This window comes from Saccostrea cucullata, unplaced genomic scaffold (assembly GCF_032062105.1).
Source record: "Saccostrea cucullata isolate Sc308-1 unplaced genomic scaffold, CSIRO_AGI_Scuc_v1 ctg349, whole genome shotgun sequence".
Lineage (NCBI taxonomy): Eukaryota > Metazoa > Mollusca > Bivalvia > Ostreida > Ostreidae > Saccostrea > Saccostrea cuccullata.
Window position 1 is genome coordinate 279558 of NW_026928102.1, and position 15885 is coordinate 295442.

Consider the following 15885-nt stretch of genomic DNA (forward strand, 5'->3'; position numbering starts at 1 on the left):
TTACTATATAGAGAATTGTTGAGGATGTATGTAGTTGTTGGTGACTAATGTAATACAAATCTTACTTCAGTTCCGGATCAGCTGGGAGATCAGGCACAGGGTGGAGACACCGTGACCATCCAACAAGGAGGACAAGCGGTTTACCCCACACATGTACAGTACGTAGATGGCTCAGATCCCGGTATCTACGCAAATGGTCAAATGTACGATATATAGAAATAGATGTGCCTCAGTCTGCTGTGGACTTCACACTGGTTTGAGTGGCAGTAATGCTTGGTTGTCATGCACAAACATTCTGAATATTGTACTGGCTTTGCAATGTTCCTCTCCAAGAAAAAGGAATTTGTTTCCTAAAATTTACATTAGGTGTTTTAGTGTTCTTTTGTAAATCTGGAGTTTTCTTTCAAGGGATTCATTAAGAGGATTTAATTATCTATATATAAGGGACATTGCTCTGCATGCACTCCTCTTTGAACAGCCACTATGGGTGTATCTCGGAGAATACCACTTATAAATGTGTATCTGTTGTCACACATTGGCACTCACTTACCCCCCTTGAAACTGTACTATTGTCAGAATATGTTTGGTGTAATCTATGATATTGTTTTTATTTTCAAAGCAGAGTACATCCTAGATATAATGGCCATTGGTAAACTTTATCTTCACAAACTTCGTTGTTCAAATTCTTTCGTTATACCTTTTAAGGACAGAAATCCTTATATCATTTAGTGTTGCTTTATAGTGTTTTTACACTTTTTACAATTTTTTAAAATTACATTGGTGCCATTCTGACTACTGTTAACCAACTATCCCTCACTTTTGTCTGAATTTTGTTTGTGATGACAGGAAAATTGAAAAAAAATTATGCTGTATTTTATAAACAAAGCCCGCTTTGGATAATGCTTCAATGAGAAACAAAAAAAAATTCTGAGAGATAGTTGGTTTACAGTAAATATTCTAATGTAAACTAATACAAATGATTTTGAAGTGAATATTGAGTTAATTTTTTGTTTGAAATCATTAACAGTTTAAAAAGAGAGATTGAACACAGTGAAATGGATGTCTGCAATACTTACTCTCAAACTTGGTCTTAATCTTCATAATGAATATTTCAACACCTTGAACTGACTTTGTGAGCAGTTACGTTTAACTATTGTGTTTTGTTTTAAAGGCAAGGTACTTACCAGAATGAGTATGGGCAGACCATGTATACACCAGTATCCAGTGCATACTACCAAAGTACAGGACAGCAGGTACGTGAAGAATTCATGTTACAATCTATATTTATGGCGTGATGTATCAAATAAATCTTGCTTCTACTTCTGTTGAAAGACAAACATACCAAACAAGGGTTTGTCTTGATTTCTACAAATATATTGGTTGCATTATGGTAAAAACGCAAATGTACTTTATAGTTAGGGACTGTACAGACAGTTCAGGGACAGATTTTGCAGCACCAGGGAGGAACTTACCTGATCCAGGGAGGTACGATGGACGGGGAGGGCACTCCCCTCACCCACACCACCCGAGCCTCACCTGCTACGGTTAGTGTACCTTTTATTGCTTTATTAAGAAAATAATTTGGCGTAATATTCTCAAACTTAACCCACTGAATATATCACTGAATTGTGCATATGCATCGTAAAGTGGAAAAAAGCCATATTACATGAAAACTTGATCTTATCTTCATTTCTTGGTTTACAAAAATGTGCTGCAATTATTGACAAAGACCTTGATATTTTAGGTTCAGTGGTTGATAGACAACTATGAGACTGCTGAAGGAGTAAGTCTACCCAGAAGTACCCTGTATAACCACTATCTGAGACATTGCCAAGAACAGAACCTAGATCCAATGAATCCAGCTTCCTTTGGAAAACTCATCAGATCAGTCTTTTTGGGGTTAAGGACAAGACGCTTGGGTACTAGGTAAGATCAGCAATCCATTCTAAATGTTACTCGATCTTGCATACTTATTTGAATTTAAACATTTGTACTTCATATTCATGTTAAATGTTTTTGTCAAATAAAGATGATAACCATTTCAGGGGGAACTCAAAGTACCATTATTATGGAATCAGGATAAAGGCCAACTCACCTTTAAATCAGTTCACTGACAATGAAACAATGGCAATCAGGCAACAGCCTCTTTATCATGGTAAAGGGTAAGTTGACAACTCACCAACTGTATATATAGATTTAATTTATTGCCATTAGAAGGAAAATACAGTAAAATCAACAATGTATTGAAAATAAGATAATGATAAGAAATTTTTGATTTTACTCTATTTTTTGCACAAACTTTCATGCCCCTATTGTACATATGTATATTAGATAAAGTTTTAAAATTCAGCAAAGGCTTCTGCCAGGTCAAACTTGAAGGAAGAAATATGGTCATTGTCTGTATCAGTATTACAAATACATCTAGGTAAAAATAAGCAGTTTTTTTTTTTCACGTTTTGTTAACAGTAAAGGCGAGGTAGATGGCTCAGACAGCAATCATGGTTCACATGGAGCACACGATCCTGCTAAGGCCCAACAAGAACAACACCAACAATTTCTGGGAGATGCCTCGGCAGCTCTTCCTAACTTTGGTGATATTGACACATCTGTGCCTTTCCCTGAAGGAATTACAATCGAGCATGTCAGATCATTTGAGAAAATGTACAGAGAGCATGCAGAAGCTATTGTTGATGTAGTAGTCAATTTACAGTTCTCTCTCATCGAGGCTTTATGGCAGGGATTCTGGAGAAATCAACCTCCTGATCAGTTAACGTAAGTATATATATTAAATATCCCTTCGTTTAGGGAGAACAATGGAAGTTCTTAATTGAAGTTTCCTTGTCTTTTAAGTAGGTAATAAACTTTTGACACAAAAGTAACTTCCCTGTTCACAAATATATAGAAATTGAGGAAGTTTTTACATGAGCATTGACAGAATGATGTTCTTTGCAGAGCTGACAATGATTATGAGAAGCGGTTACCCAAGGAGAAGTTGTATTTGGTTAGTTCATATGAACCCCTACAGCAGTGGGTCAGGAGAGCAGATTACACATTTTATCAAGCACTGGTGGAAGTTCTGATACCTGACGTTCTACGACCTATTCCTAGTAAGCTTATATTTGAGACTGTTATGCTAAAGTAATTTATCAGATGAAGATCCTTGAACAGTTTTGAAAAATGTTAAAGTGAACTATTGAAAAACTTTTATGTAATCATATAATTTTTCCCCCTAGGTTCACTTACACAAGCCATAAGAAATTTTGCCAAAAGTTTAGAAAACTGGTTAAAAAGTGCCATGACAGGTGTCCCAGAGGAAATGGTGAAGACAAAGGTAATAGAAAAATGAACATATGAATAAAATATCAGAGATGGTGAAAGTTTGAATAAAAATCTGTAAAATATAGAAAAAGAAAAAGTCATTTCCATTTTAAAAGTGGAGAAGTATAATATAGAAATAATCTAGATACTGATAATAATTGAGGAGTTATTCCCCTTTAAATACCTCTGTACTGTTAAACTTGGTAGGTGAGTGCTGTCAGTGCCTTTGCTCAGACTCTGCGTCGGTACACCTCACTCAACCATTTAGCTCAGGCAGCAAGGGCAGTTCTACAGAACACTTCCCAGATCAATCAGATGTTAACTGATCTCAACAGAGTGGACTTCGCAAATGTCCAAGTGAGTACAAAATCATGATTTAAAAGGCATTTATGAATATATTTGTATTTTATTTAGAATAACAGGTTCAGCTCCTAGCATAATTCCAAATGAAAAACAAAGATAAAAAAGAATAAAATTGTAAATATTTTCATCTGTATAGATGATTATCACTGCTCAGTTCATAAGAAAAAAAAGGTACCATGACTAAGCCCCCAAAAAGTCAAATTTCACAAAAAAGAAAGAATGCTTTGGTTGGCAAGATTTTTTTAGATTTGAAATTTGTGGAAATAGATAGCCTTATTAAATGAAAATGAGATTTAAAAAAAAAAGGAAACGTTTTAAATTTTTTATGGAAATAAAAAGTTCATTAGCAAGTATCCCAGTGTGAGTTGAGATTTTTCCATTTTGATAGGAACAAGCGTCGTGGGTGTGTCAGTGTGATGACGCTGTGGTGCAGCAGTTACAGGACGACTTTAAGAAGACCCTGGAGCTCCAGAACTCTCTGGAGCAGTGGGCCGTCTGGCTTGAGGGGGTCGTAAACCAGGTCCTCAAGCCTCACGAGGGGAGCGAAAACTTCCCTAAGGCAGCCAGGCAGTTCTTACTCAAATGGTCATTTTACAGGTAAATACAATTTATATCAGAGTCACCTGAAGTAACTTGTTTAAAACAGTGCACAAAATAGTGACTGAAGATGACTCAATTATTTAACCTTGAAAAATAATCTTACAGCTCAATGGTGATAAGGGATTTGACTCTGAGAAGTGCAGCAAGTTTTGGTTCATTTCACCTGATCCGCCTGTTGTATGACGAGTACATGTTCTACCTGGTGGAGCACAAGGTGGCGGCCGCTACAGGAGAGACCCCCATAGCTGTCATGGGAGAGGTCAGACAGGTATCTTATGTATTTAATGCTATCTGCATGTTGTGTTGTCAATTGTTAAACACTAAAAACAATAGTATCAAAAAAGGGCACATTGTTCTTCTTAAAAATCTTCTAATAAAAGATCTTAGGATAATAACATGAAGTTCAGAATAAGCACTTTGAATTGATTTTCTTTGGATTGTTTTATGATCTTTAATAAATTTGAAACTGTTTTTTTTTTTCACAGTTCATTGATATAAGCAGTGCTGTTCTGATGAGCAATCTTGAAGCAGAAACGAAGCCCATAGTATTCAGTAAAGCTGCAACAAGTGCCACCACGACTTCTGCTCAAACCTTGCTGAACAAAGGGGAGACAGGACAGTCTAACGCCACCACACTGATGGTCCTGTCTAATTCTGGTACAACAGGAAACCCCAGTGTTAATGGTAACGTTATTGTGACGGCAGCTCCTGGTTCAAATCCCACAACGGTCACGGTACGGGCAGCTGGGACCGGGAGCACGATACCGGGAACTAAAACCATTGTTGTGATGCCAGTGTCTAATGCTGTAGGCTCAGGGGACGGACAGGGTACAAAGCGATTAAAAGTGGAATAGTGATTAACAACAGAATATTTACATGCCTGAACAAATCTTGAATATCTTGTGGACTATTATTCACCCAGTTTTGAAGTTGTAATTCCATCCTATTTTGTACATATGTTTTTTATGTATTTAATGTTAAAATAGTTCATGTTGCAAGTTATTTGAGATTTAGAAAAAAGAGGAGATGTGATTCAGCAAAGTGTGTATAATTTGAGATGATCCTTAAATTGGCAAATGTTATTTTGTGGACTTGAAATATTAGGCTGGTTTATGTGACCTATAAAGCCTGAAACAAGTGACACTAGAAAGTAGAAATGAAAATTCACCGCAAAATATGCAAAAAAGAAGTTATATGTTTAAGTGAAGACCGAGAGACAAAATTCTGTATCTGAAAGTGAAAATTGTGATCAAGTTTTTAAACCAACTTTTTAAAAATGAAAATGCCTGTACATTTATCCATGTGTATTTTATAGATTTGCCTAAAAGTTACTCTGACTTGTGGTGCAATTGCATGACTACATTTCATACCATCATTAATCACTGGTTCATTGTTTGACTTTTGTTTCCAATTTGTTTTAATTGCTTGCTGTTCAATACATAAAATTCTTTTTTTTCAAATGATTGGTCTTATCACTTTTTTATTGCATGATTTTGTACTGCTTCAATGAAATGCATGTGTTTATTTCAATTCAGTATCTTTACATCAGTATTTGTTGAAGTAAGATATTGGATTGTTTTGTGAAATGTTACATGACAGAAATAGCAAGCTGTATAATTTATTTATAAAAGTGTTAATTTTACTGTAGACAGTTTGGAAAAAAATATTCATGTACAGAATCTTTTGTCATTTTGTAGATTTTAGAAACTAGTCATATTTATTATGTAAACTAGGGTATTTAAATTTTTGAATTCTTTGGTTTTTTTATCCTAATGTTTGATAAATTTAGCAGGAGAAAAGTAGTATTGAAACGAATGTTTACAAGTAGTTCTAAATTATTTTTTAGGAATCAAGTATGGATATAGAACAATGTGATACAGTAGATGAAGTTTTTAGATAATTTTCCCATCTCCTGTCAGACGTCTGACAATCTGTGCCTTAGACCAAATATAGCAGGACAATGTTTGTACAGAAAGTTTATACTGTAGCAAGACTTGTGTATATCGTATTTCGGGCGGGTAAAATTTTTTGTAGTGCTTAATTTTATGATTTGCAGTTATTTATTTTTTATTTATTAGTACATGTATACAAATTGGAAAGGCATTGTGTTCAATGAGACTGCTTCTTAAGTACTGCTGTCACTTTCTGTAGATTGTGACATTGATGATTCAGAAAAGTTATTTTTGTGATTGGAAATCTTGATTACAAGTTATAAAAAAAATTAAAATGAATAAAGCTAATTGTTGAAAATACTTTGTGTTTTGTTTCCTACAGAATTTATTATTGAGAACTACTTGGTTTGAAAAGGTAATGCATGCAAATGGCTATTTATGATAAAATGAGAAGTCCAGGAAAAAATGTGCTTGTCTTGAGCATTCTCTTCCAATTAAAAACCAAGGCAAAAATTGGTTGAACGAAAGCGACATTAAAGTGTTCAATTATTTGAATATATTGAGAAATCTATCGTAACAGTTAAATATACTGAGGATTTTTTATTTATAGAGATGTAAATTGAATTAATTTCGAGAGTAGAACAGGATTTTGTTGTACTTGAATGATTGAAAATGTTAAAAAAAAAACAACATCCTGACTCCATTAATTGACTATTGCGTAAAGTGGCTTAGTCCTAGGTCAAGATTTATTGACTTTGTGATTGGAAAAAGTGTTTAATATCAGCATCTTGTAGAAAACCAGCTACATGTGTGTTGTTTGGTATCGGGGTGGTTTATTCATTCTTCCTATTTATTGGGGAGTATTTTAAACACAAATGAACATGAGGGAAGAAAAATAGAGACATGAAGAAAGAAAGAAAATTTGCAAATTAATTGTGAAAATAATGTTGAATATATTGCTTCTTCCTAACAATGAAAAAAAGGCATGACAGATGAATGTTTTGATTTTGATTGCTCTATTTTACACTATTTTTTAAAATACTTAAAAAAAAGGGAAAAAAATTAAATTGAAATAACTTGGTACGAGTTAGCTATGCGTCTTCATTTTCCTATGGCGGGAAACTGCGAACACCAAGTTAGCGCCAAGGTGTCAACATATCGATGTTCAATAACAAAAACATGGTCTTGATGGATCAATATCAGGGTATTGGCCATGAGTTTTATATGTTATACAGAGGAGAAGGATGAGACGCAATGATGCCTAGCAGTGGGCTAGGTTGGGATCTATCGAGTGTAATTTACAGCTGTCCGCTGCAAGATGTGCTTATCAGAAAGGGATGTTTCATGTATTTAAAAGGTAATTGGGAAATAAAATATTTACTACACGTTTTTGTTTTTTAAATTAATTAATTAAAGATAAGGTATTGTGCTATTATGTATGTTTAAAAAAAAACGTGTTTTTTACACATATCACCAGTGTCATGGAGAAATTATTTTTTAAATTTAGTTAAATAATTAAATTTTAATTGTTATTAACACTATATAACTTTTAATTCAAATTAAATAAAACTTATAATATATTTTCATTATATAACAAAAATGAAAGTAATAAAATTAAAATTTTATTTACAGGATTTGAAAAAGGATTATGGAAAAGTGCTAAACCTAATAAACACTACCTCTACGTACATGCTGCGAACACATTATGACAATTACCACCATGCCTTTAAGGATGTCACACAAATGGCCTAAATCTTGTGGATTTGATATATTTGGTGAAGGTCCATCTTATATTTTAAGTGTAGCCAAAGGAAGCATTGCCTACAATGCTGGCCTCTCCCCAGGAGATGAAATCATCGAATTAGATGGAGAAGATGTCACGAATGCTTCAGCTACGACTCTCAAGTCCCTGGCTAAGCACAGTCGGTCACAGCCCCCCGTCTTGGGAGTGGTAACGAGACTACAGCAGGTAGAGTTAGTGTGCACCAGAGTTTCAGGATGTGGATTTGATGTTCAAGGAAATAAACCTGTCCGAGTGAAAAATGTGGAATTATCAGGGCCAGCTCATCAAGCCGGCATCAAACCAGGTATACATAGCTGTCAAGTAAATGTACATGGGACCATGTTTAAAATGATATTGTTTGTCCTCTTCTTAGGTTAAAAAATTAGATTAGTATTTTGAGAAAAAAAAAATTTCAGAAAATTTCGATGTCCAATGGAGGTTGAAAAATTTAGGAATAAGAAGAAAACTTAAAACAGTCAGTTTGAAGAGGACAAACATTTTTTCTTGAAGATAGTCTGATCCAAAGTTTTTTCATATTTTTGGTAAAGTTGAAATATCAAATGTTTGAGGCAATTATTTTACTATAGGGGAGAAAATGATTATTATATCTCCTGCACATGTTGTAGTGTAAAGCTTTACTATTCTAGTATATGATAAATATTCTTGAACAAAAACAGGTGATGTTCTTTTGGAGATCAATGGTTTTTCCATCAGAAAACAAGAGGATATTAGACCCTTCCTTACTGGGAGACTAAGACGTCTCTCAATCAGCATTATACCAACAGGTAGAAGGAAAGAATATAAACGAGTAGCCAGAAGGAATGTCCAGGCTCAAAATTCGGCCGGAGAGTGGGGGAGAGTCAAAAGAGCCAAGGCCCTTCATGATAGGGTAAGAATTTTTCATGATAGGGTAGGGACTCTTCATGATTAATCATGAAAGGTTTAGAACTAGAAAAAGAAATGTGTTTATTTTTCATCCCCCCCCCCCCCCCCCCCCCCCCCCAACAAAAAAAGTTTGAGTTTTTAGATATTTAAAAATATTTTGGATAAAAACAAATGACCCCTCTCCGTTACGCTCTCCAAAACAAAAATCTGAATTCAAAAATAAAATGAATAAAAAGGGATTGAAAAGTGTGACTACTTCCTTTTTGTAAAAAAAAATTTTTTAAAGGGATTTACGGAGGAAAAAAGGCCATTTCAAAAATTCAAAAATGTATGGAGAAATTATGAGGCTTCATTGATAATGATCCAATATGCCATGCATTATTGATTTTTATATTTATTTAATTACATACCAAATGTTGTTCTGTTTTTCTTAGTTTGTCCCATTAAAAGCTAACAGATCTGAAAAGAATAAATGAATGTAAAGTACTTCAAATAGGAGGGAGAAATCAATGATTACAAAGAAGATGGATAACAGCTGGTCACTTTTGGGGGTAAAATTTGTAGAAGTGTAAATATCAATAATTGAATAAATATGAGAATTTGTAATGGGGGGAGGGAAAAAAATCAACCATTCATAATTTATACACTCGGTGAAGTCATCATGCATGGTTGATTTTCTTACACCTCTAGTTACTTTGAAGTGAAAAAATCATTTTGTATCCATTACAGAAATAAATTCTTTCAGAATATATTTATCAGAAAGTACAAACAACGAAGTAACAAAACACCTTGACATGCATCAAGTCAAAAAATCACATTCCGCGTGGAAAATTATGCTTCCAATACTTAGAAGCACTGTATATAAGAAGAATGTCGGCCTAGATCAATAGCTACTTCTCCCAGGGGGAAGCAAGTTCATTTATTTTACAAGAAGTGTAGGCCATAAAGAAAACCTAGATGTAATCAATGTTCTGACGTTGCTCATACCTGGGTTTAAGATTTCTTTATTAGTTTACAAGTACTGAGGCTATACAGGTGAAAGTGAAGTTTTCTGAGAAAGAGAATTTCCTGAAAATTAAATGTAATTAAGTTTCTCCAATATGATATATGAACAGTGGCAAAAGTTTTGGTTTCCAAATTATTTGCAGTAAAATGAGATAAAATGCCAGTTATAAAGATTGATGTGTTTTTGATATAAAAACCAGTTTAAAATTTGAGAATTCAAGTGAACCAATTACACATGCTGTGTAACAATTTAGAGTGAAAGAAATCGAATTAGCAGAGTCAAAGGGGCCAGGGAGAGCAAAGCTGATGAATGGTTTATTTCTATCTTAAAATTAAAAACATTTCTTGAATGTGCAGAACTACACCTTTACCAACTGACTTAGATTATTAGATATGGAATAACAAGGCCAAGAAAGTGGTTTTGTTGTAAACAGAATAAAGAACACATTGTTGAGTATATAAATAATATTTCAAAAGATGAACAATTAATGCTTAATGAACAGTTAAAAATGAAGCTGTAGACCTGCATGCTTTACATGCTTACTGCAGTAGTTGTGGAGTCTGTTTCAATTAAAGGAGCTAAGAGCATTTAGTGGCTGCGATGATTGTATTCACTTCCACTGTTGCCTAATAATTCAATATTATTCCAGCCAGGAAAATTAATCAAACTAATTGGATTTTCCAAGTTTATGTGCAGTTTTATTTCGAACAAGAACAAAATTGCTTTAGATCGGCCATTGGCATGTTTATACATTAGTGGAGGAACAAAACATTTTTGTGTCCCAAGACTCATGATTGTGCTGGGGGCTCTACACTTCATTTGTCCTTTAACTGTAGAATTTGATTCATTCCAGTGCCATCGGAACACTGGTCATTGTGTTAACTAAGGCTTGTTTCCGTATGGATTATTGTCAAGGGACATTGGCAAGAGAACCAATCAACAATATACCATTGAAGTTTTCGATGATAATTTGCAGAATGTTATAAAGGGGGTTTCCAAGGCAATAAATAAGTTTTGAAATGTGTACTTCTGTTAAAAAAAGATGTGTACATCAAACCCATAAAATATGTCGGATGGGAAAATTCAGAAGAATTTAACTTTCCTGGATCCATTGTTGCTAATTAAAGATCATCTGGTGCATTAGTGCGTTTTAATGAAGTGGATATGGCACTGATTCCATTCATTAAACAGCAGGTCTATCTCCCCATCTATACTGTACATATTGATATATTATGTGTTCACTTCACACAGATGAACGAGATTCTAGGGAATGACTACGAGAAGAAAATGGCGGTGGTCAGTGTGTTAAAACAGTACGCGGAGGACCGGGATGTGGACATGCTGGCCCGAGCTCTGGCCGCCATTCTCAAGACCCCCAGACAGACAGGGATAATACAGCAAATCAGGTATCAATAGAATGACTAGAAGTATATTTTAGACAGTTTAGACAACTCCTAGTTGTCCCTGTAGTCAAGGATTTTTTTCCATTGACCATTGCATTCCCATCAGTGATTAGGGAAAAAAATGCAGCATAAATGAGCTAATATAAGAACTGAAAGCAAAACCAGAATATATTTTGACCCTCAAAAAATCTTTTTGACTTAAAAAAGTTTACTTCAAAGTAGGGATGTGCGATTTTTTGTTTCGTGATACATATCGTGATATGGAGACCTAAATACCGGTCTTTAGGTACATATTATAAAGTCCAGAAATTATTCATTTATTTGTTCAATCTTTCAAATTACAATTACAGAAAGTATAAAAAATGGTGTAAAAAGTGAAAAGAACGGCATTGTACCATCCAAACATAATTGATTTTACAGACCCTAAACCGTGCTACTACACCACTTGAACGGTACGGTTCGGTACGCTTTGTGCACGGAACGGTACGCTTTGAGAACTGAACGGTTCGTTTTGTGAACGGTACGGTACGCTTTGTGCACGGAACGGTTCGCTTTGTGCACGGAACGGTACGCTTTGTGCACGGAACGGTTCGCTTTGTGCACGGAACGGTACGCTTTGTGGACGGTACGTTTCGTTTCTTGCACGGAACGGTTCGTTTTGTGAACGTTTTGGGAAATGGTATGCAAATGAAATGGGCGGAGCCTGTTAGCTTTAATTTTTGATTGGCTGATAAAAATTAATTCATTTTAAATGACTTTTTAAGTACTTAATGCACGTATATAATTAGCCTATATTTCCGCTTTTAACAAATTAATTTCTCGGTTTCAATTTAAACATAAATTTACACTACAGCGGTGATGGAGGAAAAATGAAAAAAAAAAATGAAAGGAAGGAAAAACATCATCCCACCGATGTCTTTGACATTATGTATAGATATGTATTAATATATATAGAACTCGTAAAGATTTCCGTGCTTATTTGTTACGCATGCTGAACCTTCATTTTAAAACGGAAAAAAATTAAATGAAATATTTTTTTTTACTTTAAAATAAAGTTGTAAGATAATTAAAAGGAATAAATATATATCGGGTGTAGGCCTATATACTTGTTCTATACATATAACATATATACATATGTACCTTATTTTTAATTCATTGATCTATAGAAATAAATTTGACTCTTCCTGCTTCATTTTTATTCATATTAATGAGATATGTACATTGCTTTTTTTATTTTTAAAATAATAGATCTACCGTTCAAACGTTTACTTCAGAGGAAAAATATCAGTAAACAAAATAAATACGAAAATCGGCAGCAGAAACATGAAATCAATGCAATCATTTCCGAGCGCTTTCTCTTACAGAAAACATTCTTTTCACAGACAGGTATTTATTTTTTCAATTATCCTTTCAGTGTATTAAGTAATTATTTCAATATGTTTTCTTTATTTTATTAAGTTATTCTATTCTTATAGTCGGTAAAAACGATGTCGTGAATGAGAGAGAGAGAGGGGGGATAGAGAGAGAGAGATGCAACCCTTAAATACATTAATTTATCTGTAAAAAAAAAAATAACTTGTATTTTTTTCTCATTCTTCGTTTATTTACATCGCTAAAGTCACAGAGTCTGTCTATGATTCTATTTAATCAACCCCTTTACAACTATTGTTCAATGAATAATCCGTTCTCTGTACATGCATGCTGCACGCATGAAATTCTCGTGCATCACCTGTCAATCAAAATGGTATGACGCTAGGTGACCCGGAAAGTCTGTTTACGGAAGAAGAATTTCTCCTGTTATTTGAAACATTCTTATGGTCAGTTCATAGTTCACACCTGTTTAAATAAAATATCGGGTCACAGGCGGGGGGGGGGGGGTGCGCGTGTTTAACACACCTTTCAAATTATTTAGTTCTGACCATATCAAGTATATTTAATCACTCAACTGACATCCAGCAAATTCATCTTCCAGGTTTCACCACAACACTGATTATTAATTTACTTCCTAAATTATTTCTTTCAGACATAAATAAAGCATGTATCCCTAAATTATAATTTTCTTTTTTTTAAGCACAATTTAAAGTTTCATAAACTTGCATAAGTATCGCCTTCTAGAGTGTGTGTGTGTAGGAGGGGGGGGGGGGGGGTAACAAACATAACTCGAATGGCTTGAAAGAGGATTGATATTCTTTTAAATTTCATTTTATTCAGTAAATTATCTTTTTTCAGACACTAATAAGGATGTTTCCTGTAGATTTTTTTTATTTACAACAACGTCCGATTTTGCAGACTTCTAAAGAACTTTCGACCAGCTAATTCGTATTGCTTTCTACAAGGGGATCGGGATACAGTGTAACAAACCTTATAATATCTTTATTTTTTCGCAAACTTTTCTTTTCATTTTTCATGAGATGTATTTCAGAATGAAGTAATATTCATACTGCAGTTTGCACATTTTATTTGCAAGAAATTCGGCTGGCGATTTTTGTATTTGCAGCATGAAAGTTTATCACAGTTTTATTAGTAAGATTATCATCTCTGTCAGTTCACTAGAAATCTTCACGTTTACCGCATGTAACATTTTAATCCATATTTTACATGATTACAGATTTTCAGTGTAAGTTAAACTGCACAAATGATTCGCCTATAGTTAAAATCTTAACAGAATTAATGTGAGAGACTAATACGGTTCTTTTTTTTAAATTTTTACATAAGAATGCATACTTACGACAAAAAAGATCTTGTATCCAATAAGATTTAATAGTTTAAATGAGTAAAATTAAAATCAAAAGTAGAGACAACCAGGGAATAAATTCATGAAAGCGTGTTCTTTTTTAGTGGTATTATAGTCTATTGAACCTATTTTTATGTCAAATATAATTATAGGATTTTGAAACATGAATGCACATGTACACATTAAAAGAGGGTTTTTTCCCCGGGCACGAGCACGATTATATTGAATTTTGGGGCATCTTTAAAATATTATTTTAAATATCTGTATAATTAAATTACGATTACTAAAATAAACTAATATTTCAAAAGAAAATTGATTTAAGAGGTCGTCCATCAAAATATCAGGCAACAAGTGGCACATGGTGTGATTCAGAAATTCATCATTTTTGCTGTATTAGTTACTTTTGACATGAAAACAATGTTGGTAAAATAAAAAGTTTCCACTATCATTCCTAAGCCCTGTACTGTGATATACCACATTCTTAGTGCAGAAAGGTCACGAAAACAGGCAAAATTAAGCATAGTTTATTTATCTAAAAAATCCATAAAATAACAAAACTGATAAAAACACATGATAATATATGTAGAACACTTTTAAGAGCAAATATGAGTTTCATAAAAAGTAAGATATCATTTTAATTTAGTATAATAATGAGAGCTGGAAGTTGGCTCAATTTTGTTAAGTAAATTTTACACTGAAAATATGGTCTTTAAATGTTTCCATGGAAACCAATACTTATGATTGCCAGAAAAAATTATGGTATCTAAATATTGTAAACATGTTAAAGTTTAAAAAACAAAATTAATATTGGTGGGCACTACTGCTCAATTCAGCATGGAAGCAGTCTTTTCTAGGGTAATTTGCATAAATTTAGAATTTGATTTGACAACACATATGGGTTTCTTTCATGTAAAATACAATAAATATACAATATATCTCATCTTATTCAACAAATCATAAAATTTATCAGTTGTTGAAATAGTTCCAAATTAATAAGGTTCCTTAAAATTTTAAAATTCCAAAAACATCCATTATACTAACCCCCCCCCCCCCCCCCCCAAAAAAAAAATCCCTCTAATATTAATCAGATATTATGATAAAGAAGCCTCATGATTATTACTAATTAATCCAAGAGTTCTTGACATACTAGGAAAATGAAAACTGTGAACTGCATGATGCTGATGGAATTACTAAGGTCAAGGCTCATCAGCAGATGTGGAAATAATGGATGATCTGCTGTGGAATGCATCTGGAAATGAAGTGCATAGTCGCAGCATATGATAACCTTGTCACAATCATAAACAGTTCTGAGTGCAAGGAAGAAAATCATGCCACCCTTGATACAAAGATTACAAATCACAAAATCTATAGTTGTTTTGTTCTTTTAGTGTGATACAAAATATATATTGAAAACATTTTGTTGAAAAGCGAATTTTCACTTAACAAGTGTTAACAGACAGAGGAACAGACGCTGTGATTCCTACGGGGTTCCACATTGAATTTAAGAGGGGCCCTAATAGTTGGTAAACATTTTATGGCATTATTAAACATCAAACTTAGGTGAAAGCTTCAATAAGTAAGCAATATGCAATTTAATTTCACAGAGGGATATGCTTGGGATCTTTAAAAATCAGAAAAATTATAAGACTTAATTTAGAAGGAAGCATTCTCAGGTAGTGTAGATTCAGGTTTGTCAATCATGACTTCCAGAAGATTCAGAAGGTTGAAGACATAATTTAAATCAGATCCACATTATAAAGTCAAAATATTTATGAAATTAAACAACTTAATTTAGAAAAAGAAGTAAATCTGCTACAGCAAGTAAAAGTGGCCATGCAATGCTAATACTTTCTTTCAGGAAAGCTAAACATTGTCTGTCACAGTTTCACACAATTTGTCAA

At 33.6% G+C, this 15885-nt stretch overlaps 2 protein-coding genes across 2 annotated transcripts in view; both read left to right on the top strand.

Annotated features, from left to right (window-relative positions):
• LOC134276434 (DNA-binding protein RFX2-like) overlaps window positions 1–6533 on the top strand; it is a 29512-nt gene extending 22979 nt beyond the window's left edge. The window contains exons 13-24 of the mRNA XM_062758693.1: window positions 71–203; window positions 1172–1253; window positions 1416–1544; window positions 1745–1926; window positions 2046–2162; window positions 2467–2772; window positions 2953–3107; window positions 3234–3331; window positions 3526–3675; window positions 4070–4278; window positions 4387–4540; window positions 4767–6533. Coding sequence (XP_062614677.1) covers window positions 71–203; window positions 1172–1253; window positions 1416–1544; window positions 1745–1926; window positions 2046–2162; window positions 2467–2772; window positions 2953–3107; window positions 3234–3331; window positions 3526–3675; window positions 4070–4278; window positions 4387–4540; window positions 4767–5135 — 2084 coding nt within the window. The 3' untranslated portion in view covers window positions 5136–6533. The remainder of the gene's footprint in view (window positions 1–70; window positions 204–1171; window positions 1254–1415; window positions 1545–1744; window positions 1927–2045; window positions 2163–2466; window positions 2773–2952; window positions 3108–3233; window positions 3332–3525; window positions 3676–4069; window positions 4279–4386; window positions 4541–4766) is intronic.
• Window positions 6534–7840: 1307 nt separating this feature from the next.
• The window catches only part of LOC134276435 (delphilin-like), a gene marked incomplete at its 3' end in the record, with an annotated part of 42938 nt that continues 34893 nt past the window's right edge, over window positions 7841–15885 (top strand). The window contains exons 1-3 of the mRNA XM_062758694.1: window positions 7841–8260; window positions 8634–8845; window positions 11099–11253. Of these exons, the coding sequence (XP_062614678.1) occupies window positions 7879–8260; window positions 8634–8845; window positions 11099–11253 (749 nt within the window). The remainder of the gene's footprint in view (window positions 8261–8633; window positions 8846–11098; window positions 11254–15885) is intronic.